The 25,000-nt window shown below is 59.7% G+C and overlaps 5 protein-coding genes across 8 annotated transcripts; 3 read left to right on the top strand and 2 right to left on the bottom strand.

Moving 5' to 3' along the window:
• The first annotated feature begins 842 nt into the window (after positions 1 to 842).
• SCGB1C1 (secretoglobin family 1C member 1) lies at positions 843 to 2,377 on the top strand. Its single transcript, XM_028486459.2, is given in 3 exon segments — positions 843 to 1,498; positions 2,065 to 2,178; positions 2,181 to 2,377. Coding segments are annotated over 3 exon segments (297 nt in total). The 5' UTR covers positions 843 to 1,431; the 3' UTR covers positions 2,297 to 2,377.
• Positions 2,378 to 2,387: 10 nt separating this feature from the next.
• On the top strand, positions 2,388 to 7,323 carry CIMAP1A (ciliary microtubule associated protein 1A). The gene is made up of 6 exons (XM_007118649.2): positions 2,388 to 4,453; positions 4,635 to 4,835; positions 5,306 to 5,407; positions 5,551 to 5,672; positions 6,484 to 6,624; positions 7,000 to 7,323. The coding sequence occupies exons 1-6, from the start codon at positions 4,345 to 4,347 to the stop codon at positions 7,087 to 7,089; spliced, it is 765 nt and encodes a 254-aa protein (XP_007118711.1). The 5' UTR covers positions 2,388 to 4,344; the 3' UTR covers positions 7,090 to 7,323.
• Positions 7,324 to 8,998: 1,675 nt separating this feature from the next.
• On the bottom strand, positions 8,999 to 14,353 carry BET1L (Bet1 golgi vesicular membrane trafficking protein like). Of its 2 annotated transcripts, none has more exons than XM_007118647.3 (4): positions 13,732 to 14,353; positions 11,465 to 11,556; positions 11,167 to 11,223; positions 8,999 to 11,038 (listed from the first exon to the last, which is right to left on the bottom strand). In XM_007118647.3, the coding sequence occupies exons 1-4, from the start codon at positions 13,760 to 13,762 to the stop codon at positions 10,871 to 10,873; spliced, it is 348 nt and encodes a 115-aa protein (XP_007118709.1). In that variant the 5' UTR covers positions 13,763 to 14,353; the 3' UTR covers positions 8,999 to 10,870. The 2 variants fall into 2 exon arrangements, with proteins under 2 accessions (XP_007118709.1, XP_007118710.1); XM_007118648.3 differs by lacking the exon at positions 13,732 to 14,353 and adding an exon at positions 12,768 to 13,725.
• Positions 14,354 to 14,465: 112 nt separating this feature from the next.
• On the top strand, positions 14,466 to 19,784 carry RIC8A (RIC8 guanine nucleotide exchange factor A). Of its 2 annotated transcripts, none has more exons than XM_007118643.4 (10): positions 14,466 to 14,653; positions 14,946 to 14,993; positions 15,080 to 15,670; positions 16,165 to 16,256; positions 16,712 to 16,862; positions 17,721 to 17,816; positions 17,902 to 18,046; positions 18,133 to 18,277; positions 18,634 to 18,753; positions 19,076 to 19,784. In XM_007118643.4, exons 1-10 carry the CDS (start codon positions 14,570 to 14,572, stop codon positions 19,194 to 19,196), a joined length of 1,593 nt encoding a protein of 530 aa, XP_007118705.2. In that variant the 5' UTR covers positions 14,466 to 14,569; the 3' UTR covers positions 19,197 to 19,784. The 2 variants fall into 2 exon arrangements, with proteins under 2 accessions (XP_007118705.2, XP_028342258.1); XM_028486457.2 differs by having other exon boundaries at positions 14,467 to 14,653; positions 15,491 to 15,670.
• A 779-nt stretch (positions 19,785 to 20,563) lies between these two features.
• On the bottom strand, positions 20,564 to 24,872 carry LOC114485288 (NAD-dependent protein deacetylase sirtuin-3, mitochondrial-like). 2 transcript variants are annotated; one of them, XM_028486458.2, is made up of 3 exons: positions 24,254 to 24,872; positions 22,885 to 23,094; positions 20,564 to 21,096 (listed from the first exon to the last, which is right to left on the bottom strand). In XM_028486458.2, the coding sequence occupies exons 1-3, from the start codon at positions 24,404 to 24,406 to the stop codon at positions 21,067 to 21,069; spliced, it is 393 nt and encodes a 130-aa protein (XP_028342259.1). In that variant the 5' UTR covers positions 24,407 to 24,872; the 3' UTR covers positions 20,564 to 21,066. The 2 variants fall into 2 exon arrangements, with proteins under 2 accessions (XP_028342259.1, XP_054939332.1); XM_055083357.1 differs by lacking the exon at positions 20,564 to 21,096 and having other exon boundaries at positions 22,700 to 23,094; positions 24,254 to 24,451.
• Positions 24,873 to 25,000: the final 128 nt, after the last annotated feature.

Below are 25,000 nucleotides of genomic sequence, written 5' to 3'. Positions count from 1 at the left end.
GACCCTGCTTCCATGGGTCTGGACTACGTCACAGCCCGGGGACAGCACCTTTAAACACCTCTCCAGGTGACCCAGCAAGCAGCCAGAGGACCACTGAGTTAAAGAAGATGAGGGGTCCCTCAAAGCACAATCAGAGCAAGGCCTGTCCCACTGACCAGAACCCCTTGGGCCTTTGGGGACGGGGAGGGGCTCAAATTTGCCGAAAGTGGTCTCACCCATGAAGCCACATTGTTTTGTTACAGACGACCTCATTACACTTTATTTCTCCTATATTCTTGGAACGATGAGTATAAGTAGGTTACATCATCCACGGATTTCATTTCATGTTAGCAAAGGGGACTACAGACTATTTGTTATAAACAGACACCCAAGTGGATGAGAAGCTCTGAGTGCTCAGAGGACACAGGACAAGGGTCTGTGGTCTGTGACTGACTCAGGGACAGCTGGGGGCAAGTGAGGGGCAGGGTAACCAATCCGGACAAGGCTGATCTGGTGGTGTCAGTACTGAATGAGGAGCCCCCGGGGGCCAGGTAGGGCCTGAAACCCTGGATCCTCCCAGGGACCCTGTGGAGAGTGGGCCTGTCCTGCAGGATGCCATTGGCCACCAGGCGGCAGCAAGGGACAGGAGAAGAGGGCCCACGGCATATGGGCCAGGACTGCAGCACTGCTCTAGGCGCGGTCTAGTTACGGGCCCAGGTGCTGCAGCCCCCTTTCTCCAGCGTAGCACTGGACGGTCTCCCCAGATCCTAGGCTTCCCCAGGCTGGATGACCACAGAAGGCAGCTGAGTCAGACCGCAGCCCCTCCTCACCTCCTGCAAGTGACTGGGTCCTCCCACCGGGTCCCAGAGATGGCCCAGCTCCTCGCCCCTCCGCCACTCTCAGGCCCCCCTCCATCCCCTGGAGGCTGCTGCCCACGTCGGGCCTCCCGTGGCCCTGGGCCCATCTCCTACCGCCCAGATCTGCAGACCCCAGGAAGTCCCCCACCCCTGCCCCAGTGGAGACCTCCAGGCTGTCTCAGGGATCAGAGACCAGCGCTGGCCCACAAAGCACGCTGAGTGGAGGGGGATTCCTACCCCGAAAGAAAGGCCTGGGCCTAGCGCAAGAGCCCGCCACCCTCAGCCACAAGCCAAGCGAGGCCAGAGGCCCTCTGCAGACCCAGCCACACCAGCCTTCCTTGCTGACCAGGCTCACGTCGCCCCCTTACCTCTGTCCACTCACCCCAAACGTTTGCCAAGCACCCCTCACTCAGCACCCCAGGCCCCTTGCTGCTTGGCACCCACCGCAGGGCAGGGGGAGAGGACACCCTCGGCTGCCCCACCGGTGCTCTCACTGGCTGGGTCCTGATGGGCAGGTCGGACCCGCCCCCAGTACAGGTGCCTGTGAGGCATAAAGCAGGCCAAGGCAGCCCCTGAGGAGCCTCCGCTATCCGCCATGAAGGGGAGCGGCGCCCTCCTGCTAGTGGCACCCACCTTGCTCTGCACCTGTGCTGAGTCTGTGCGCTGACAGCTGCTTCCAGCACATTCGGGGGGCTGGGGCTGGGGGAAATGGGCGGGAACGTGGGAAGCTAGAAATCCAGGCACTGGGCCCCGCAGTGATTGGCACCCACCTTCCCAGGCACCCCAACCCACCTCCATCACAGAACACAGCGACCCCAGTCCCCAGGCAACCCTACCCCAAGCCCAGCCCAGCTCAACCTCTCTCCCAGCCCCTGTGTCACCACCAAGCCCAATGTCACCAACCCAGCCCAGCCCAGGCTGACCCTGACCCCGATCCAAGCTCCAGGTCAGCCAACCTCACACGGAGGGGAAATTCCCACTGAGTCAGAGGCTTGGCTTTCCTTCCTCAGTGACGCTAGGGAACCCAGGGCGGAAAGAGGCAGCTGAGGTTAAGGTGACGGGAGGGGTCTGAGGGCATGTGGAGCTGGGGGATGTTTTGGAGGAAGATCTGGGGCACGTGAGGTGGACATTGATGGGGAAGGTATGGAGAGCGCTGAGGTTAGAGGTGGGAGGTCTGGGGGTGGAGCTGGAAGGAGTCCTGGCCTGGCCTCATCTCACCCCAACCCAGGGCTGGCCACGGGGGAGGACAACAACGAGGTTTTCATCGACTTCCTGCAAGCGCTGCTGGTGGGATCCGCAGAGGAGCTCCATGAGGGGCCCCTGGGCAAGTACGACATCAGCGCAGAGCCAAGGCAGCGGTAACCGAGTTCAAGTCCTGCATAGACGGCCTGCAGCCCATGCACAAGGCGGAGCTGGTCAAGCTGCTGGTACTGTGGCCAGGGGGGCACCCCACTCCCTAAAGGCCTGCAGCCCTAGCAGGACCCACGGTCCTACACCTCAGGCCCTCCACCAAATGCCATAGCCCCTCATCACCCACCCAGTGCAGCAACCCCGGACCCCAGCACCCCACAGACACCCTGACCTGCCTCAGCCAGCAGGGGTGGACATCCCAGACCTCACTGCCTGCAGAGCAGCCCTCAGCCTCCCACTACGTGTACATACATGCATACGCACACGCTCACACCTGACACACACACAAATGCAAACACACATGCGCACACCCCGCTTCCCCAGCTGCTGGAAGGGGACTGGCTGCAATGTGCCAGAGCCCACCGTCCCCCCAGAGGCTGGCCTGGGCCTGTTTGCCTGATGGAGCTGTGGCTCTCTAGTTACTGATCAGCGGGCACAGGAACCCCAGGCCTCTTGGCCCACACGTGTCTGCCTTCCAGGTGCAAGTGCTGGGCGGTCAGGACGATGCCCAGTGGACCCCAGATGTGGCTCCGAGCAGCCGTAGGACCAGCCGCACAAGCAACCATGACGACGACACCCCTACCACTTCCCTATGCATGAATTTATCTTCAAGCCATCCAATCACTAAAGCCTCCTGCAGCTCAGCCTCTGGCTCCTGGCTCTCCCCACCCTCAGGCTCACAACTACAGGCTCACACATAGGATCATGTGCGCGGAGCACACACATATAGGTAACCCCACATAGAGGGCAGACCCACCAACAGAAACCCAGCCAGACGCCCTTGTAGGCAGGTGGACAAAGCAAGACAGACAGATAGGCAAGACATGTGGATGCAGGGAGGCATCAGGACACAAGAAGGCCCGCGGAGGCAGAGGTCGGGGGCAGGGGCTCGGAGCGGGGAGGGGCAAAGGGCCCCGGAGAGAGGAAGTGGCCAGGGCTGGGGGAAGAGGTTGGGTGCGGGCGCTCTGCATCTGAAGGTAATCATTTTGAGACAATAAATGTGCACAATATACACATGACACGGGTCCAGGGGATTGAGAAGTCACCCAAGGAAAGAGACGGAGCCCCAGCCGGAGCCCCAAGAAGAACATACTAAGGAGGGCACTCAGGGTCGGACGGGCGGGCACAGCCGGCGTGATGCAGGAGGGAGAGCAGGGTCAGGGAAAGGTCCCCCAGGACCCCCAGGAGAGCAGCAGCTTCTGATGCCAACTCCTGCCCCCACCCCAGACCAGGGCAGACCCTACTGCAGCCTGGATCCCAGGGTCCCCAACAGCCAGAGCCTTCTTGTGCCTCAGTTTCCCCAGCTCAGTCCTTCCCCGGGGGCAGGACTAAGGAGGCTCAGCTCTGCCCCTGAGGACCTTCCTCCTCGGCCACTCTGACTCTGGGCCCCATGGCCTCACTGACCTAGTCCAGGACCCGAGCCAGGCATGGGTGGTGGGGGCGTCCCACGGGCTGAGGCCATTGTCTCCATCACACAGACAGTGATCTAGAACCCACCACCCCGCAGAGCCACATTCTAGAGCTCAGGGGCCGGGACCCTTCCCCAATTCTCGAAGCCCCCAGGGGGAGAGGAGAGAGAGGGAGAGGCCTTCCTCTCCACGCTCCTTTTCTGGAACTCCCTGGCACCGAGGCCGGCGCGACGGGCCCGCCTCTGAGAAGGCTCGGTCCGTAGGTTGCTCTGAGCACTGCTCCTGGACTAAGGAGGTGAGGGCCCCCCAGAGCGGACGCCTCCTCAGCCCAGGGCACAGTCGCATCCAAGAGGTTCCCCACCTTTGCCCACTGCTTCCTGCCCAGTCACGCCCGGGGTCCTCTGGGCAGGAAGGGCCTGCGCAGACCCCTAGAGCCACTGTGGGGTGGCGCGTGAGCGCTGAAAGAGACAGCTCTCACGGGCTGGTCCACGAGGCTCTGATCCTCCTCTTGGGGGCTTGGTGCGGCAGGATCTCCCGCTGCTCTGAAGTCCGGGCCTCAACTCGAGACCCGGCTGAGGACGCTGTGGCCCGCAGCTCTGCCCCTCGGTGGGGGCAAAGGCAGTGATGGGGGTGGAGGGCCCAGGCCTCCTAGCACCTGGTCACCCTCCCATCCATGGACAGAGCCAGTCATGGCGGAGCAGGTATGGGTGGGCACCTGGAGGCCCCATCGCCCCCGGGGGCCCATCATGGCCCTCTACAGCAGCCCTGGACCCAAGTACCTGATTCCACCCACCACAGGTAAGCGCTTGGGAGCCTGGGAGGGGGCAGTGAGGGGGCAGGAGCCAGGTCTGGGGGGGGCCCGGCGACGGCCAGGGCTCATCCCTGACTCCCAGCCCATCAACTCCTCTGGGGTCAATGGGGGGTCGGGGGGAGAAGGGCAGGGTCTGGCTCCAGGCTGCTCAGAGCCCCCGCCCCACAGGCTTTGTGACGCACACGCCCAACAAGCTGCGTGCGCCGGCCTACAGCTTCCATGGGGCCCCCGTGCTCCTGGCAGAGAACTGCTCCCCGGGGCCCCGCTACAGCGTGAACCCCAAGATACTGAGGACCGGCCAGGACCTCGGCCCCGCCTACTCCATCCGGGGGCGCTGCTGCACTAAGACCACGCTGAGCCCCGGCCCTGGTGAGGAGCCCAGCCCCAGCCCCGCCCCACCCTGCTGGTGGCCACTGCAGGCCTGGCGGGGCCAGGGGGTGAGGGCTACAGCCGTCCCCACCCTCCTGACCCACCTTCCTCCTCATGAAGGGGTACCATCAGGCCTGGAGGTGGAGCTGTGACCCCAGTGCAGCCTCTGAGGCCCCAGCGCCCTACTCTGACCTGGGCCTTCCTTGGCCGAAGTCGCCACACCAAGCCCAAGTCAGACTCGCCCCCCTTCTCAAAGCAGCCCCTGCCTCCCCCGCACCCCTGCAGCCCGCATTTCCATCGTGGACACCCCTGCACAACCCCGGTCGCCACTCACTGGGGCCCAGAGGCCCCACGCCTGCAACATCGGGGGTCTTCCTAGAACAGCCCGAGCAGCGCCGGCCGTCTGTTTGGATCTGTTGGATGGCCCTCCCGCTCCAGCACCCACATCTTTCCTCCCCCCCCACCCCCAGGCCACTACTTTCCAGAGAAATCTACCAAGCATGTGTTCGACTTGGCGCCCAGCCACTCCATTTCTGTCCGAACCAAGACCTTCCGAGTGGACAGCACCCCAGGTCCGCCGCAGCCCCGATGGCCCGTGGCTGACCGGGTCGAGGATCCCGGGCGGGGCGAGTGAGGGGGGCTGGCCTGATGGGGGTGGAGACTCTGGGCACAGGATTCCGTCCAGCCTGAGACTCGGTGCTTGTGCCCCCCACAGGCCCCGCTGCCTACATGCTGCCCACGGTGATGGGGCCCCACACTGTCGGCAAGGCCTCCCAGCCCGCCTTCTCCATCAAGGGCCGCAGCAAGCTGGGCAGCTTCAGCGACGACCTGTACAAGGCAAGGGTCGCCCGGCTGGGGCAGAGCACCGCTTACCCCCTAGAGAGAAGGCCCATCGGGCCCCTTCCCCCAGAACCTGGGACCCACCAGCCTGACCCCCATCCTCCCGAAGCCCCTCAGCTCCTTCATCCTCTTGGAGCCTGCCACACGTCTGTCCCCAGCCCCACTGGTTTACATCCCAGAGGTGAGGAGGGGCAGACAGTGGAAAGGACGAAGAGGCCGAGACTCGGCATGGAGACTGACGGTGCTGAGGAGACACGAACGGGGACGGGTGTGGGGTGCTGCCTGAAGGGCGAGGAGAAGTCCGAGACAGGGTGGCATGCAGGAAGAAGCTGAGAAGAGGAGAAAAACAAGCCGTGACATATTTGGGGGAGGAGGGTTCTGGCTGCAGAAACAGCCAGTGCAAAGGCCCTGAGGTGCTTGTGTACCCGGGAGCTTGGGGAGCCTGGGGAGACTGGCAAGGTGGCATCACAGCACCGCTGACCTCACCAGCCCAAGGCCCTTGAGTCCCCAACTGGGAAGAGTCTTCTCTCACACACACTCATGGAAGGGACAAGTCTGGGGCTGGCACAGACTGGGGTGTCATTGCCACGGCGAGGCTGAAGGGAAGGTGACATCCCACACAGAGAAGGGCCCCACAGCACTGGGGTTCTGTCACATGGTGTGGCCATCGTTTGGAGACAGAAGAGTCCCCTGACACACAGACACACAGTGACTTGGGGCCTGAAACCCGGGTCTGATGCCAGCCCCTGCCCTCTGGGGTCGCACGCCCTGGCAGGCTGAGCCCGTCTGAGCCTCTTTCACCTCCCAGACCCCAGGTCCCGCAGCCTACCGCCAGACCAATGTCCAGGTGACTAAGTTCAAGGCTCCACAGTACACCATGGCTGCCCGAGTGGAACCCCCGGGGGACAAGACCCTCAAGCCAGGACCAGGAGCCCACAGCCCTGAGAAGGTCTGGCAAGATCACGGCCCGGAAGGGTGGGGTGGGGACGGGCGGGGTGACACGGGCCGCAGGGGTCAGGTGGGGGCGGGCCTGTAAGCCTGCAAGGGTCACGGGGGCCAGGCACCGTCAGAACACTGTGCATTCCAGCACCAGCCTTCCCCAGTCGACAGGCTCTGTGTCCCCAGTGTCCCCAGACACTGGGGACGGTGAGTGCTGCTGAGGGTCACCACATACCAGGCTCTGTGGTCAAGCCTGGCAGTGTGGACTTCCTGCTGGTCACCTTGGCCCGGGGTGTAGGGGGCACAGCAGCCCCGGCCCCAGTGAGGACAGAGCCTGCGGGGTGGGGGCACGGGTGCCGGCCCCTCACAGCCTCTCCTCTCCCAGGTGACAGTGACCAAGCCCTGCGCCCCCATCGTCACCTTTGGCATCAAACATTCTGACTACATGACACCCCTGGTCGTGGACGTGGAATAGCCCTGGCCCCGCCCCACCCATCACGCGAAGCCTCTGCACATCATGTCCCCCCAGCAACAGATTCCCTGAGCTGAGGGCTTTGGGCGGCTCCTCTCCCAGCTGGCTGCAGCCGGCCTGGCTCTGCAGGGCAGAGCATGCTTGCTTGGACAATTGTGACCAGCTATTTTTTCTATGCTTTCCCATTTGCTAAACGTGTTTCCTGCTGTGCCCAGATATACAATAAATCACGGATTCCATTAGCGATGGTTTGCCTTGAGGGAGGATTAAGATTTTCCACAAAGGGGCCCCCATAGGTGATCATGCCAGCCCATGTCGGGTCCCACCCGAGCTTCCAGGGCCTGGGGTCTGAGCAGAGAGGAGGGCTCAGGAACATCAGACGCTGCCATGCCTGCCCTTCTGATTCTGCCCTGAGCGCTGCCCTCCGCGTTTTGCTGTATCCTCCAAAGACAGTCACACCTGCATTTGTCCCCTCCCATGTGGTCCTCTCCCTGTGTGACTGACTCTCCCCTGCTGAGATGGGGCCTGTGTCCCTCCCCCGGAATCTAGAGTAGAGCCTGTGACCGTCCTGAATAAAGTGATGCTACGTGACTTCTGAAGTCAGGCCATGCAACATACAAAGAAAACAGCTTCTGCCTGGATGTCCCTCTTCTTTGCTCACCTTCACACCAGCCACCATGTTGTAAGGAAGCTCAACACATGGTGACACAGCGAACCCAGCCGGGCCCTCAGCTCACACCAGCAATGACCTATAGATGTGTGTGAGCCTTCAGCAGGTGGCAGAGCCAGCCTCTTGTCTCCAAAAGGCCTTAACATCCTAGAGCAGAGACAACTGTCTCCGCCGTGCCTGTCTCAAATTCCAGCAGTAACCATAAGACATAAACTATTACCGCAACTTTAAGTGACCACATTTGAAGGTGATCTGTTGAACATCAAAGGTAATACGGGAAGCATAAGATCTGGGCAGGGAAGGGGGTGTCTGAGGTGGGATGAAGAGGGGCATTTCCAGAGGGTGCCCTGGAGTCCAAGGCCAGCCTTGAGGAATGAAGTCTAACCTTCACCCTAGCCCTGGGCAGGCAGCGCTGTCACCCCTGTGGGACCACCGGCTGCAGCTGTACAAAGCACAATGCAGCTGCTGACCCTCCCTCAGCTGTGACCGTGTTCGGCTACTTGTTCTAAATACCTCGCATGTATTCCTTTAATCCTGAAGAGGTAATGCTAACGCCTTCCCCATCTGAGTCACAGAAACTTGCACAAAGGAAGGTCCAGAAGCAGGAAGTGGAAAAAGCTCACGTCTGCCACCGGAGGGGATGAGAGAGGACAGGAGAAAGGACCCAGGAGGAGGAAAGCAGCAGAGCCGAGACCACTGGTGCCCACGGCCAGTTTACGGACCAGAGTCAGCCCCACACAAAATTATCTGAAGCCCCCAAGGAAACGAAAACACCAAAGGCTATGTGTTTACTTCATCACGAAGCTGTTTATTCGTTTTATTGCTTAATGTCTTGTCCTTGAATTATGGGATAGAGCCTGGCAGCCCATCCTCACCTGGCACAGAGGGAGGCTCCAAGTCCTTCTGTTTTATGGTCTCCAGGATCGTCGGCAAACCCCACTTACCCACAGGACTACGTGCTCAGTGTACAGGGCTGAGCAGGGTGAAGGCCCCACAGGAAGCCCTGCTGACACAGCGGCAGCTGGGTTGCCATGCTCCCCTCAGGAATTCATCTAACACAGTGAGAGTAAGAAGCAAGAAAGTAAACCAGAAAGAAACTAAAACCCAGACCCCCAGAGAGCTGGAAGGGCTGCCAAGAGCCGTGGAGGTGGAGAAGTGGGGAGGCACAGAAGGACTCCTGAGGAGAGAACGCAGCAACCGGTGTGCTACCCTGAACGCAAACTTCTAAATTCCTGGTCTGCCTTGGCAAGACGAGGGGGCACACCACATAAAAGCATCTGGGGGGGGGTGGCTGCCATGGCCAAGCCACGTTCTCAGGAAGCAAGGTTAGCGGGCCCAGAAAAGGTGGGGGCCACAGAGCTCAGGTCTGGGTGTATCTGCAGGGCCTGTGGCGACCAGATGGAGACACTGCACAGGCAGCAGCTGTTGAGCTCGGTGACCAGAAGACAAGTCCCCGTGACAAGGTTCAATGTGAGATGAGCAGCCGGGGTACACGGGATGCTGGGGATCAAGGCAAGACCACAGAGGCCTGTGAAGGAACGTCCAGGAGAACAGGGAAACAGCCAAGGCCCAGAGACACGGAGACAAGCAAGGCAGTGTCACGGGGGGAGACACGAGCACACGCTGGAGGGAGACGGCGCACTCAGGTCTCAGGTGCAGCGGCAGGGAGAGGGCACCGAGGCAAGCGTGCGAGGAGAAGCCAGCCTGCTGGGCGGAGAACGAGGGGAGAAGCGGTACCAGAGGCGAGGTGCCCGGGCCAGAGCCCAGCAACGCGGGGTGGCAGGAGCTGTGGCTGACGCGTGCGACCACGCGTGGCATGAGCGTGCAGGGAGGCGGGCAGGGAGCCGGCAGTCCTCAGGGAGTAAGGGGGCTGACCAGGAACCCAGAAGGTCGGAACGAGGGCAGGGAAGGACACAGAGCCGGCAATTCGTTTCTTACAGTGTTTTTTGTGAAGACAAGGATACTGGGATCTCAGTGGGGTAAGAAGCCACTGGTCTGGCTGGGCCTGTGGTTCAGTTCGAGGTTCGAGTGAGCAGGGGACTGACCAAGGGGGCGCCGAGGGCCCAGGGACAGGTGGGCAGACACTGCAGTGGAAGGGCCGGGCTTGGTGGAAACTGCCCGCTGACCCCCAGAAACTGACTTATAGGTCCTATGAAGAGTCCTTACTGGTGGGCAGACACTGCAGTGGAAGGGCCGGGCTTGGGGGAAACTGCCCGCTGACCTCAGAGACTGACCCATAGGTCCTATGAAGAGTCCCCACTTGGAAGCCTCCTGTCTATACCCACAAAAGTCCCTCCTCACACCCTGCCTGACTCTGAAATGCCAGATGGACTTGTTTCTAGAGATCTGTTCTCCTGGAAATAGATCTCTGGTGCTGGATACATCTTGAATCGTGAGAAAATATCACTTGCTGCACCTGGATACATGGCTGGGAGATCACCAGAATGCGAGCCCCATGCTTTCAGCGAAGGCTGCAGTTCCCAACTCCATCCACAACCCCTGCCCTTCCTTCCCTGAGGGTCGGGCTTCAGCGGTGGGACTGGAAGGCAGGAAGAGGCCTCTCGGCAGGACCCTTGACTCTCACTGGCCCGCGGATGCCCAGCAGCTCTGGACAGGAGCAACGGCCATCTCCGGGTTGAGAACACTCGGCTGCAGGTGACAGCAATGGCCTGAGGTTCACCGCCACACCCCCTCCTGCGTCAGCTCCAAGCATCTCACACACCAGACGTGGCCTTATGCAGACAAGAAGAGCGTAGAAGAGCCTTGAGATGTTCAGAAACCCGAGGGCCAGGGAGGAGCTGCCGTGCACAGGTGGCCGTGTCCAGGACTCCCAGCTGCTCGGCTTGGACCTGGCTCTGCTGGGGCTTCTAGCACCCAAGGTGGCGGAGAAGGTGGGCCTTGGCCACCCCATGAAGATGGGCCCCTTGCACACGTGCGACCAGCTAACACAAGCTCACTGGGTCAGAGGCTCCCAGCCACACAGGAACAAGATTCCTAACGCACAATCATCGTTTCAAAGGAGTATTTTGTCGTTAAGTCCTCTGGCCCAGGACGCCATGCAGAGGCGGACCGTGCTGGCCCGAGGCACCCGCAGAAGCCACAGCTCCCACTGGCTCACGTCCTTGCCCTCGACAGGAGGTAGGAGAGGATGAAGAAGACCACGATCAGGCCCACGGCCATACCACACAGAAGCTTCCGGTTGTCTCGCCCAGACCGTGCCATCGTGGAAAAGCGCTTCACGCTCCCCGTGAGGAGGCCCGTCACACTCGTGAAATCCGTGTCCTGAGGAAGGAATCCCATCCTCATCACACAGGGGCGGCGACTCCACAACACACACACAGGTGGGGGCCTGCACAGCAGGCGGTGGGGAGCAGAGGTGACCGGGACACTCGCAAACCACAGACCCTTACCATGCCGTCCAGGTACTGGTTCTGGTCGTCCACGTCCCTATCAATGTCCAGGGCCAGCTGGTCAGAACACAGAAGAGGCAGGGTCAGGCCAGGACAAACAAAGTGGACAGCACCTGACCCCCAACAAGACCAGAAGAGGTCAGGAGATCCAAATGCCACCTGGGCCTCACACAGGTGAGTGTGCCATAGACAGCACAAGGACGATGGAACTACCTGAAACCCTTCCAGGTCTTCACCCTCCTTCTGATACCCCCTCCAGGATGCTAGGTGGAGGAAAAAGGAGAGGACCACCACTGACCGATTTGAGCCTGGTGACCTTGGAAGCCAAGCTGTCAGCCATCCGCTTGTTCTCCCGGTCTAGAATCTCCTCCACAGCGCCGGGGCTCTGAGCTGCGAGGAAAGACAGAGGTTGAGGGCACGCATCCACCACGAGCATCCCCTGGACGCCTGCACCTCAGCCCTTTGTGGCCTCAGCGCTCTCACTCCAATCCCATCTGGCCCAGTCGGGTGTCCGGAGGTACTGGGCCTTCCTGAGTCTGTTGAGCAGGTCCCGCCCTAACCCAGGATCCAACACGTGGACTCCACACACAAGACAGGCTGTATAAACAAGTGTGCGTGAGCACATGTCCTGTGCACTCATCCAGGCTGGGATGCGTGGGCACCTCCAAAGGGCTCAGTCCAACCAGCACTTTCTGACATTCTGTGACAGAACCCGTACCATTCCTCCATGGATGTCACCAGCGACGTACACAGAACCTGTTCTCAGAGAAAACCAGTGAACTCTGGTAAAGCCTTAGGAAAGCCTTCGTAACAAAGATAGAGACTGATCCCAAGAGCAGGGCCTAGGTCTGCTCACTTCTGCACCCCACACAGGGCCTTGTATGACACCCAGAGCATAGTGTTTGCTGAGACCTGGCCCACGCCACGGGATGGGCCCGGTGATTTAACATTACCATCCTATCAGGTGGGTGACAACTGCCTCCCCCAAAGTTCAGAGTGCCTATTTGCCTTGGCCCAGATGCCTCAATGAGACTTATCTAATAGGAGAACAGCCCTAAGAACCACGAATGTTTACAGACCCCAAAATTAGAGGCGTTAGCGTCCTACCAACCCCCTGTATCCATTAATCCCTTAAAGGTCACAACAGCCCAACGAAACAAGCATCAGCATTCCACTTGGCAGACTCCCAGGGGGCTCCCAGGGGGCATGCAGGGCACCCCGAGCCCGAGTCCGTACGCGGCCTGCTTGGGCCCTCTCATCACGCGCAGTCCCCACTCCGAGGGGGCTAGCCTCCGGGACTCGTCGACCAGGCGGCCCGGCCGAGGTCCCGAACAGAACCATCTCGCAGGGGTGGGGACTGCGGGCCTCCGGACCCCGCAGCTTCACGGCGCAGCTGGGCAGGAGCGCCCACAGGGCCCTAGGAACTCCTCCACCGCGCTGCTGGCTGCAGCCCGGCCGCCCTGCCCCGTCTCCGCCCGCCCCCAGGGTCTCCCGGACGAGGCCACCCAGCGGGGCGGGGGCAGGCAAAGGCGGCTCCTGCCGGCAGCGGCGTCGGTTCCGGCGGACCCCGCCGCCATCCGCCTCGGCTCTCCCGCGCTCACCCCGAGCCCAGTCCGCCATCCCGTCCAGCTCCGACCCAGGGATCCGTCACCGGCTCGGCCACAGCCTCCTCTGACGTGGCACACTCACGGGAAGTGGCTTCCGGTCCCGCCCCTTCCGCCTCAGGCCCTCCGACTTCCGGCCGAGGTCCAGGCCGCGGGGGTGCGGCAGTGGGAAGGAAAGGACCTGCTGTTTCTTCCACAGCTTGGCTTGGGGCTGGGGCGAGCCCTTTGCTCTTGGGACCCCTGGGTGCTTAGTGTCGTTAGTGGCAATTAGGGTGCCAACAAACACTCCCGCAGCCATTTCCGCCTAAGGCGGCTTCAGGTCCTAACTGTGAAGAGCTCACGGGCCCTTTCCCAGGCGAGAGAGGCTCCTCGCCGCGACCCCGCGGGTCCGGAGGCCCGACCCGGCCCGCCCAGCTGCGGTGCGGCTAAGAAGCACACTCCGTGCGAAGGCCGGCTCCAGTTACTGCCGGCGGGACAAAGTGGAGATCAGTGCCTGGAAAGTGCCTGGAACGAGCGAGCAGTGCAGAAGTCGCAGGGGTGAAGCACTCCGAAGAAAACAAGAAACCAGGAAGAGGAGTGGGAGCGTAAGGGGAGTGGGGACGGTAGGCGCCAGTGCTTCTTGACTTTGCACCGGGCACTGACAGGGGCCTAACTCAAAGCAGATGCTCAACAAAGCCTTCTTGCCCAGTGGATGGACCATAAGTTACCACCCAACGTAATGGAGCATTTGCTGTGTGTCATTTAGTCCTCCTGACAATCCACTGAAATGGGAACTTTTATCATCTCTGCTTTTCAAGTAGTAAACTGAGTCCAGGCCAGACCAGCAGGTGTGCCTGCTTAAACAGCAAGGAAGTCACCGCACATGACCAGGATTTGCCTTCATCCTGACCTCCCTCCCCACTCTCCCCTTTCTCTCAGCCACAACAATGACGTTTCTATCTCCCACCACGGCCATTCCCACCTTTGCACTGGCCACTCTTTCTGCCTTCCATGACCTTCTTTCAGATCCTTTCCTGGTTCACTTCTTAGCAACCGGTCTCAGCAAAAATGGCACTTCTTCAGATCTCCCTGCAGTCCATCAAGCCCCTTTTCTTATTCGATCACAGCACTATGCCTAAAGTCGTCTCGTTTGCCCGTTTTTCTTGGTCTTCATCTCTGGCACATAAGCTGCACGAAGGCAGGGACCTTTGGGTTCTGTTCACCCGCATCCCGGCTCCTCGCATGCAGTAGGCACTCAAACGCCTGTTTAGAAACCAAGTGGTCGCGGGGTTGCAAAGTCCTTTGCACCTCGGCTTTCTCCTGGACATCTCATTCGTTCTGTGCGTCAAGAGGGGTGTTGGTGTTCGTGTGATGGAGGGGTGGGAGGCTGAGGTCCTCTCCTACAGGGAATTCCGGCCCAAGAAGCGAGGCTCACTGCTCGGTTCAGGGGCGATTCGGGCCCAGGGGTCGGACGATCACCGAGTCGGATCTTGAAGCCCAAGCTCACTTGTCGGCAAAGCCTTCGGGTCCTAGGGGGCGCAGTTCCAGGGCTCGCCACTTTAAGGCCCGCGCAGCCCAGACTACGCCGCGCACACCGTGTCCCGGCCTCCCCCGCGCGCCTCCCAGGCCCCGCCCCGCGGCGCCGCGCACGCTTCGTCCCGGCCTCCCCCGCGCGCCTCCCAGGCCCCGCCCCGCGGTGCCGCGCAAGCCCGGTCGCGGCCACCCCGATGCGCAGAGCCTGGGCGGGGCGGGCAGACGCGGGCCCGGAACCGTGAAGCGAGGTTCCTCCCTCTTTCCCGGCGCCGGGTCCCGGGGCCGCCATGGAGCCCCGGGCGGTTGCGGATGCCGTGGAGACGGGGGAGGAGGACGTAGTTATGGAGGCTCTGCGCGCATACAACCGGGAGGTGAGCAGGAGTTGTGGACGCGGAACGTGCCGGGAGGAGGTGGGGCCGGGTGGGGTCCGCACGCGTGGCCGGCGGCGGGGGCGTGAGTGGTGAGCGTGGCGAGGGGCTGAGGGTGGAAGGGAGCGCGGCGGGGAGGAGAGCCGAGTCTCTTGAGGAGTTGCTGGGGGGCTGGTGTGTGGAGCTGGGGCGCCATCTGTTCCGAGCGGTGCCTGCGGCCTCAGGTCCCTATCCACGGAGCCCGGGTTCTGCCGCGGTGGGCCTGCGCCTTCTGAGCCTCTGGGTCTCTTTGCAGAACTGCCAGAGCTTCACGTTTGATGATGCCCAACAGGAGGACAGGAAGGTGGGTGCTCACCGAAGGGTAGAGGGGCAGGGACGGGTGGCCCAGGTAGAGGAACCTGGTGGAACCGCTTTTCTCCCTGCCCACAGAGACTGGCGGAGCTGCTGGTCTCGGTCCTGGAGCAGGGCCTGCCACCTTCCCGCCGCATCATCTGGCTGCAGAGCATCCGCATCTTGTCTAGGGACCGCAGCTGCCTGGACTCATTCACCAGCCGCCGGAGCCTGCAGGCACTTGCCTGCTATGCTGGCATCTCCGCCTCCCAGGGCTCGGTCCCCGAACCCCTGGACATGGATGTTGTGCTTGAGTCCCTTAAGTGCTTGTGCAACCTTGTGTTAAGCAGCTCCGTGGCACAGGTGCTGGCGGCAGAGGCGGGTCTAGTGGTGAGGCTCGCAGAGCGAGTGGGACTGTACCGCCAGAGCAGCTTCCCCCACGACGTCCAGTTCTTTGACTTGCGTCTCCTCTTCTTGCTAACGGCACTTCGCACCGACGTGCGCCAGCAGCTGTTTCAGGAGCTGCAGGGAGTGCACCTGCTGACCGAAGCGCTGGAGCTGACGCTGGGAATGACCCCTGAAGAGAGGCCCCCTGAGCTCCTGCCTCCCCAGGAGACTGAGCGAGCCATGGAGATCCTCAAAGTGCTCTTCAACATCACCTTCGACTCCATCAAGAGGGAAGTGGATGAGGTGAGGGCTCATCTTAGCCTGTGGATGGGGTATAACAACTTGGACGTTTCTTGGACATGTTGCTTTGTAAGGTACCTTCAAATTTCTCTACGTCAGACCAGGAGGAACTCTTAGCCTATCAAGAGAAGGCAAGGAGATGCCCATCCGGGACAGGGCCCTCAAGGAAGTTTTCTCAGGGAGTTGGAGAGCATAACTGGCTCTTGCAGCTTGGCAGGAGGGCTGTCTGGTGGGGGGAGGCCGTGAGAGGTTCATCACCGTGCCTCTGTGAGCAGGGGCCTAAAGCGAAGAGCAGCTTCAAGGGGATGCGTCAACATTCTTAGTCAGGAGAGTGCTCTTAAGGTCGCGTGGGAGAGGACAAGCACCCAGGTGTACAGTAGAGGAGGTGTGGAATTAGTGCACGTGGTCTTGCAGCGGGCCAGACGGTAGAATCTCAGCTGGCAGCAGTGGTGGCGAGTGGGGCCCTCTCTCACGGGAATCCCTTTCTCTTTGGTCAGGAAGACACTGCCCTTTACCGGCACCTGGGCATCCTTCTGCGGCACTGTGTGATGGTCACTGCTGCTGGAGACCGCACAGAGGAGTTCCACGGGTGAGGGTGGTGCCTGTCGCGGGGGGGCGTTCTGCTCGCAGGTCTACCTGGTGGTTCCTAACTCTAGAGAGTCTTCTTCCATCTGGGTGAGACGGACGTCAGTGTGTTTCCGGGGAGCTCCAGCACTTAGGGTACACAGCTAGGACAAGAGCTGTGAGTCCGGGGACAGGAACGTGCCGGTGGACTTGGGGTTGGGTAGTGTCACGGACAGTAGGGTATCTAAGGCAGCGCGCTTATTCACTGCCGTTCTCGCTGACCTATGCGTAGGCAGGCTCTGAGTTTTGACCGCGCGGCTTCAACCCAGACGTGTGGTAGCTCGGGCGTTTGCAGGGAGTGCTCCCCTCAGCTCGGGTACCTGGCGCCGGTTTCACATCAGGGCCCCAGCAGGTGGTGGCAAGGGTTGTACCCGTGTTAGCGGATTGGATTTACCAAGTGCCCCTTTCATCTGTCCCCAGCCACACAGTGAACCTCCTGGGGAACTTGCCCCTCAAATGTCTGGACGTTCTTCTCACCCTGGAACCCCACGAAGGCTCTCTGGAGTTCCTGGGAGTGAACATGGATGTGATTCGTGTTCTCCTCAGCTTCCTGGAGAAGCGTCTGAACCAGGTGGGTAGGGGCCTGCTGGGGCTCTGGCCCAGGCTTCCCGAGCAGCTGGGGTCACTGCTTTTCTGTAGTCCGCGCTGGGAAGCGGAGCTCGGGTCCCCAGTGTGATTCAGGTGATGCTCCAGGTCCTCCATGGTCCGGCCACGCAGGAAGCCGCCCCCGCCCCCCCGCGAGAAGTATATGGAACCAGGTTCTCAGAGTCTAGCAAAGCGCTCATTTTTTAGATCTCTCTGTGGGTCTTCGAGTGGTCCTGAGAAGCCCGCCCACCCAGAGTCCCTGCTTGCGATCCTAGACTCAGAATGTCACTGAGCAAAGCAGCCCTTGGTGATGAGCATCAGCTGTGCCTTGGCAGCCTTAAGGGGGCCCACGGGACCTTCAAGCCAGAGGCTCTGATTCCTGCGGCTGCACCACAGGGCATTGACCAGCCAGTGCTCTGACCAGCCCCTCTGGCGTTTGCAGACGTATCACGCAAGCTAAGGAGTGTGATAGACTAAGATTCGGTAGGGCCCCGGGGAATCCGTGTTGGCCTGCGTACACTGGGAGCTGGTTTGTGTGCTGGCGGTACGCTAACAGCTTCAAATGTCCGCACCGTTCTGGTGTAAAGGGAGGGAAGTTAGACTCAAAGCAGGTGAGTGATCTGCTTCAAGTTGCAGGGCATGCGAATGGCCCCGAGTTAGGGTCCACGCCTGTCCTTTTGAAGCTCACACAGACACCCACTGCCCTCTCTTAGCCCCTCAGCTGGGGCCCCTGTGGCGCGGCCTCATCCCGAACGCCTCCTGCCAGGACCGTCTGGTGCATGTGCCTAGCTCCCCTGGCCTCGAGTCAGATGGGCGCAGTCCAGTGACAGAGGCTCCTCTGCAGACGCACAGGCTGAAGGAGAGTGTGGCCCCCGTGCTGAGCGTGCTGACGGAGTGTGCCCGTATGCACCGCCCCGCCAGGAAGTTCCTGAAGGCCCAGGTACGGGGCAGAGGGGCCGCGGTCAGGCCCTGGTCAGAGACCCTGGTCGTTCCAGGCCCGGGCTCAGGGACAACTACATTCCCAGGTGCTGCCCCCGCTGCGGGATGTGAGGACCCGGCCCGAGGTGGGGGAGCTGTTGCGCAACAAGCTGGTTCGCCTCATGACGCACCTGGACACCGACGTGAAGAGGGTGGCAGCCGAGTTCCTGTTTGTCCTGTGCTCCGAGAGCGGTGAGTCGGGGGGCCAGCCCTTCGCCTGCCCCTCTTCAGCCCCTCCCCAGCCACGTTTGCACCCTGACCTCTGCCCTGCCCTTCAGTGCCCCGATTCATCAAGTACACAGGCTACGGGAACGCTGCCGGTCTCCTGGCTGCTAGGGGCCTCATGGCGGGGGGCCGGCCTGAGGGCCAGTACTCGGAGGACGAGGACACGGACACAGACGAGTACAAGGAAGCCAAGGCCAGGTGCGTGCCCCCCACATCCTCGGGCTGCCCTCCCTCTGCCCCCATTCCTGTTCCCACACCCATGTGGGCCCGTAGGGTGGGCAGGACAGGGTGACCAGCAGGTAAGACCTTACAGAATGAGGCTGCTGGCCCCAAGTGACGCAGATCCTGACGTCAGGGCGTTGCTGAGAACACAGGCTGAGGGGGCTGAGCAGTGCGGGCGCCCAGGCGGGGCAGACGGCAGGGGGCGCTCTTCTGCAGTTGCCTCGCCCTCCCCGCACCCGGGAAAAGGGTTCTTGCCCTTACAAGCCCAAGCAGGAAGAGAAGGAACCGCAGCCGCCCCCCACAGCCCTCCCCGTGCTCCCTCCCGTGAACAGCATAAACCCGGTGACCGGAAGGGCCGAGGAGCGGCCGCGCGACCCCGCGGAGGGCATGACGGAGGAACAGAAGGAGCACGAGGCCGTGAGGCTGGTGAACATGCTCGACAGGCTCGCTAGGTCCGTGGTGGCCCGGGCGGGGCGGGGTGCGGGGCAGGCGCGCGCGTGCGCCGCGGGGCGGGGCCGGAGCAGCCTGGGTTCTGGCGGGCTGCTTTCCTCTAGCCCAGGGTTAGGGCTGAGGTCGGCCCTGTGTCCATTGTTACAGATGACGAACACTGAGGCCCAGAGAAATTAAGACACTGCCTGAGGTCTCCGAGCTGAGGCAGCAGTTAGGGTTTAGGCCTGACTGAAGCAGTGCCCACCCAGGCTTCCCCAGTAAATAGGAGCAGCTTGGTGGAACGGAAGGTCGCAGCCAGGGCTGAGCCACGCCTTTTCCCCGCAGGCACAGGGTCATCCAGCCCATGGGAATGAGCCCCCGGGGTCAGCTCACATCCCTGCAGGATGCCATGTGCGAGACCATGGAGGGACAGCTCTCCTCGGACCCTGACTCGGACCCTGACTGAGAATGGCTGCTCTTCCGCTGCCCTTCAGGACTGGTGCTGCTTCCAGAGAAGGCCTTGGGGCCAAGACCTGGAGAAGCCACGTCCCTCCCTCCAACTTGGAGACCCTTTGCTCTTCACTCCCAGAGTTCTACTCGTGATTTGTCTTTGGTCCATTTTCTTCTCTTTAGGGCTGTGAGGGTCTTGTCCTATGAACTCCGGGAGCTCAGCCTTGGTTTCCGCAAATGAAGTGGTTTCTTTTATGTGTGCCTGAGGGCAGGGCTTAACTGAGGGCAAAAATGTACATGGGTTTGGGAGGGCGGGGGCTGAGCGTGGGCGCAGGCAGACGCAGCACATCCACAGCCGGCATGCGGGCCCAGAGCTGGTGCTGGGCAAGCACCACGTTTCACAGGGGAAAGAAGCTGCTGGAACGTTATATGCTAATGCCAGCAACACACTTCCAAGGTGTGATCTGCTGGTTTTGTCCCCACTGGGCGCAGGGCTGGTAGCCTCTTGCATTCTCGGTCCTGGCTCAGTGCCCAGGTTCTCTGGTTGCGACAGTTGAGCCTCCATCCTTCCCACTGGTTTCAGCCATAAATACATGAAGGAAAATGTCTCTCCTGAAACCATAAGTCTAGATTTCTATTGTGCACCACAGAGCTTCACGGAAACATTCTGGAATAAAGAGTTCCAGGCAAGAATGTGTGTGAATATATGTGCAAGATATCAAGTAAAGGCACGTTAAGTAGAAATAGAATTATGTTTTTCTTACAATTCAGCACTTTTCCCAGATGACCATGCGTGTCTTGTTCTTGAAGAGTGAGGCCACCAGGTCTCCTAAGGAGTCTTGTCAGTGAAATCCACTCCACCCCAGGGGCCCAGTGGGGAAGACAAGATGCTAGGAAGGAGGGAGCACTGGGGACAGGAGCCGGGCCTTGGGGCGACCCCAGAAGAGGCCAGTACTTCAAAAGCAGCAAGATCACAGTATGTTCTGCCCAAGCAGCAGTGTGGCCTGAGCACAGGTCGGGGAGCCAGGCAAGGTTTCCAAATGAGTAACGCCTTCTGTCTTAGAGGTTAGTTCTAACAGCATTACTGGAAGAAGGCCTGGTGGAGGAGAGTAGAGGTGGAGACGGGAAGCTTCTGGAATGGTCTGGAACAGACGAGTTTCTGGGGGTTGATGTGAAAGGCATCGGGTTGAGTGAACAGGATGGGGTGACCTTCAGGAGGGGTGCTGGGTGCTCTGAAGGTCCCATGGACTTGAGCTGGAAGAGGGCACTGCCCACCTCCGAGATGAATCAGGGACAAATGTTCTCAGTCCTCGGGTGGTTTCAGTAGAGGAAAGACACCCACATACCCCCAAGCTCCCCTTTCCACGTTCATCTTCCCTTTTAGGAGACAAAAATGAAGGGATGCCCAGTTTCTCTATTACAGTTTACTGCATGCCAGAAATGAAGGACAATCTCTAAAAATAAACCTACTAAAGAGGCCAACGTGCTAGAAAACCCTGGTGCATTACCTGGGACCCAGGCCCATGCTTGGGGTGTGACGGGCTGCTCGACCCAAGTGGACAGATGCTGAACCTGCCCTTCAGATGGAGTCCAGTCTGGGGTTCCAGGTTGTCTTGAGTTCAAGAGGTTCACCATCAGAAGAACGCTTGTGGCATTAAGAGCTTCAGCAAAAAGTCAGGCCAGGCAGCTCCTGCACATCTGTGGCTGGGGTGGCCCTGAGTGCACAGGCTCTTATGACCTGGGAAGACACTCCAGGGGCAGCCTCAGGTCGCATGTTCTGGTTCAGCCAAAATTTGTCAACGTGCCCGAGCTGTTCTTCAGGCAGAGGGCTCATCAGAAGCGGGCCGTGACTCCCGTACAGCCATTTCTGGTGCAAGGAGTGGCCCTCACTCTCCTAATTTGTCCCGACCATCAAACTGGAGCACAAAGGAGAGAGGAAACTGGTTATCTGAAAACACACCCGGGCACATCTCGGGGCCTGGAATTAAATTACTTCCTAAAACGGAAGCTTTTCTGTCTGCAAATGCTGCTGTTCAACCAAGTTAAGACGATGCCAGCAGGGCTGGGCAAAACTGGGTGGCTAAATGGAGGGCTTCACTTAAGTAACCAGTCAAGATGTACTCAAGTACATTCACTGTTTGGAAAAGTAATCCAACTTGGACTTCAGCTCATCCCTTAGTGTTTATTCTTGGACAGCAACTCTTTTAAAATAAGACCCTTAAAATTGTAACTTTCCACAAATTTCTGTGGGACTAGAAAATAGCACAGGTCAAATCCTATAGGACTATAATTCCAAAAGTCTATAGAGGCTACTTGACTTTGTCTTGCTGTTATATGGAAGTAGGAAGTCAGCCACAGAAAGGCTCCCGTGTAAGCTGCCGGGCAGATCTGACCAAGATCTCTACTCCCCTGTGAGCAAGGCATCTGCTACGGTTCCTCTCGAGGTGTAAAGTGTAAGCATCCGTGTTAGCCGGACTCTGCGTCCATTAAGTGACCTAGCAATGTGAATTTAACATTTGATGGTCTTTATTTCCTCCATATAATGAGATGAGAAACGGCACCGTCCTACATCTTATCCCTAGGAGCCAAACTCTGGATTGAAAGGCAATGATGTCTAATATCATGAAAACAATATAACTGCAAAGTCTTATATCTTTAAAAACCCTCATAGGGCTTCCCTGGTGGCGCAGTGATTGGGAGTCCGCCTGCCGATGCGGGGGACGCGGGTTCGTGCCCCGGTTCGGGAGGATCCCGCATGCCGCGGAGCGGCTGGGCCCGTGGGCCATGGCCACTGGGCCTGCGCGTCCGGAGCCTGCGCTCCGCAACGGGAGAGGCCAGAACAGTGAGAGGCCTGCGTACCGCAAAAAAAAAAAAAAGCCTCATATTCTTCTTGCATTGGTTCAAATTGGTAAGAAATCAGGCTGTAGCCAGAGGCTGGAGGCTTTTGCCATTGGAGGTGAGAGGAAAGGGCTGACTCATGGCCCTGAGTCCTGAAGCAGTCACGGCCAAAGGGTGGAGAGGTTTCCCAAGACAGCAAGAACATAAAACTACAGCATTCTGGTGAAGTCCACTTTCAGCAGTGTTATACCTGGCTGTAATCATAAATAATCCTCTTTGAGACAACTGGACTTCAGATGCTTAATGCTGCCCCCTGTAGAAAATAACCCCTCACATCAAGGCTACACATGCTAACTGATTCTCATGGGAAACTGCATTTTCTGTAACTTCACTTGTTTATAGGAGGTTTGACATCTAGAGAGATCAAGGCTGTCTGACTTTCTATGCTCAGTAGATGATACGTCAACTCCTCTCACGCTGATTATCTCCTAAAAGCATCATCCCACACAGGTTGAGAGAACTTCAGAATCACATCTTATCCTGGAGTGCTCCTTCAGTTTAGGGTACAGAGACAGCTGAAGTGTGTGATGACTGCAGGACGACAGCCCTGTCTGCCTGGACCCTCATCTCCCCTCTGCCACTCAGCAGGCACGAAGCATCAGTTTCTTCATCTCTAAACAGAGGTATTAAGAATCACAGCACCCGATTCATAAGCACATAGATGGCGCCAAACAGTGCCTGGTACAGGGTTAACAGCAATATTACCTATTACTGTTACTGTTTTAGCCAAAGAGGGCGCCACTCCAGGTTGACCAGACCCCAGAGTAGAAGAGACAGCCCCTCCCGTGACTCCCAGCAGTCCCTACCTTTCCAGCTTCCCGCCGGATGAGGTCCCGCATCTCCTCCGTCCAGCCCAGAAGCTCCACCAGCCTTTTCACACCGTGAACCACGTCCCCCAGCTGGACCACATCCCTGCCCCGAGGATGCCTAGCCAAGGACCCGACCAAGTCCCGGTTGATGAGCAGGCGGGGCACCGAGCTCCGCACGGCCTCAGACAAGCTGGCGAAAGGTTCCACCTGAAAAACTGCCCAAACGTGAGGAGCACAGTGCCCGCCCTCCCAAGCCCCCAGGACCTTTCTGCCACAGCCCCTGCGGCCTTGGAGGCACAGCACAGACTGAGAGTGAGACCTTGGATGTGCAGAAAACCCAGCATCCGTTTCATTTCTTCAGTAGCACTCCCACCGCTGGGTCTCGATGCCCTTGTCCCCGCCCAGCCCAGCCTCCCTCTCACCCACGCCCCCTTTCTCTTCCGCCATCTCCTGGATCCTGTGGGTCTCCCTGCTAAAGTTGATGCACGCCGCCATCTTACCTGCCCTCCTCATCCACACTCTCCAGTGACACGACAGCTCGTCTATCTGGTCTCGCTCCCTGAGAGCAAGGGCCCGGCGCCTCACAGAGGGGCCACCACTGAGGGGTTCCTGACACACGCACTGCAACAGGGCCTGGCACACAGCAGGCAGATTCACTGAAAAAACACACAGCTCTGGGCCTCTGACTGGCTGGGGCCCCTCTGCCCCTCGGTGCCTGCATCCAATCAGGCACAGCCCACTTCAGGGTCTCATCACGTCCTTTAGTAGAAGTCTCCTGAGCTTCAAATCCAGATGCATCTCCCAGGCACCTCAAACACACGTGTGCAGGCCTGAACTCAGCACCCCTGGTCCAGATTCCCCCGACCCCCGGCAAAGGCCCTGACCCCCACCAAGAGACAGACACCTGCCTCTTCGGTCCTCAAGGTGGCGCCAGGCCCCGAGTCCGGCCGTCCCTCTCTGCTGTCCCGGTAGCCCCGCGGTCCGACTGCTCAGCCTCCGGGACACCTGCTCACCTCAGTCCCTGTGCTCAAGTCTCTCTGACCCGAGGATGACCAGCTACATTCCTGGTTTCACTGCTTCTACACAAGGCCGGTCTCTGTGATACGACCTGGGAGACGTGCTCCCACCTCGGGGCCCCACACCCCTTCCCCTGCGTGTGTGCCTATACCTGCACTCTGATACCTCCAACGCTGAGCGCCCCCCCGCTCCCCATTCTAGGCCCGGAACACCCCTGCTCCCTCGCACGTTGAATCCACTCACCTTACAGAGGTGTGGCCCCAGTGTCTGTCCCACCAGCCCCACCTCCTCTGCCTCGTCCCGCCAGCCTCCTCCCACATGTCTGTGCACCACAGGGCCGCTGACAAACCTCCAGAGAGGTCCCAAGGATGAGCAGCAGGTCTGCCATGGGGAAGTCAGCCAGATGCAGCAGGAACCTGTGGGGCAGCATCTCCCCAAAGAACACGATGTCGGGCTTCACAACGCCAGTGCAGACCGGGCAGCGTGGGACCCTGTCCGCCATCACGTCGGCCTGGGGTGACACAGAGAGAAAGTGGGCCCAAGGAAGCTGTCACAACACACTTTAAAAGGAAAAGGCAAAAACAACTTCTTATTGAGAAACTGTCAAACATTCCACAGCTGAGACAGGAGTACCGTGAAGCCCCCTGTATGTAATGAACCCAGCTTCAGCAATTATTGACACTCTGCCAGTTTCATATAGCACCCCAGAATTTGGGGAGGTTGCAGTATTTGAAAGCAGATCCTGGACACCATACAATATCCAACGCACAGAACACTACGCTCTGCACCTGGGGTGCTTATCAGAGATATGCAGGTGCTGAGGAAACACAGCTGACCCTGGAACAACACAGGGATCAGGGGCACCAACCCTCTGCACAACTGAAAATCTATACAGAACTTAGAGTTAGTTAACCCTCCGTACAGATGGTTCCTCTGTATCTGTGGCTCCGCATCTGTGATTCAACCAACCATGGGTCAAGTCAGTCCTGGAGTACACATTTATTGAAAAAAATCCACATGAGTGGACCCACACAGTTCAAACCCGTGTTCAAAGGTCAACTGTACTGATTATGTAGTCCTCAGAAGTACTCTGTAG

Source organism: Physeter macrocephalus, unplaced genomic scaffold (genome assembly GCF_002837175.3).
Source record: "Physeter macrocephalus isolate SW-GA unplaced genomic scaffold, ASM283717v5 random_1483, whole genome shotgun sequence".
Classification (NCBI taxonomy): Eukaryota; Metazoa; Chordata; class Mammalia; order Artiodactyla; family Physeteridae; genus Physeter; species Physeter macrocephalus.
This window is presented reverse-complemented; position numbering and strand designations above follow the sequence as displayed.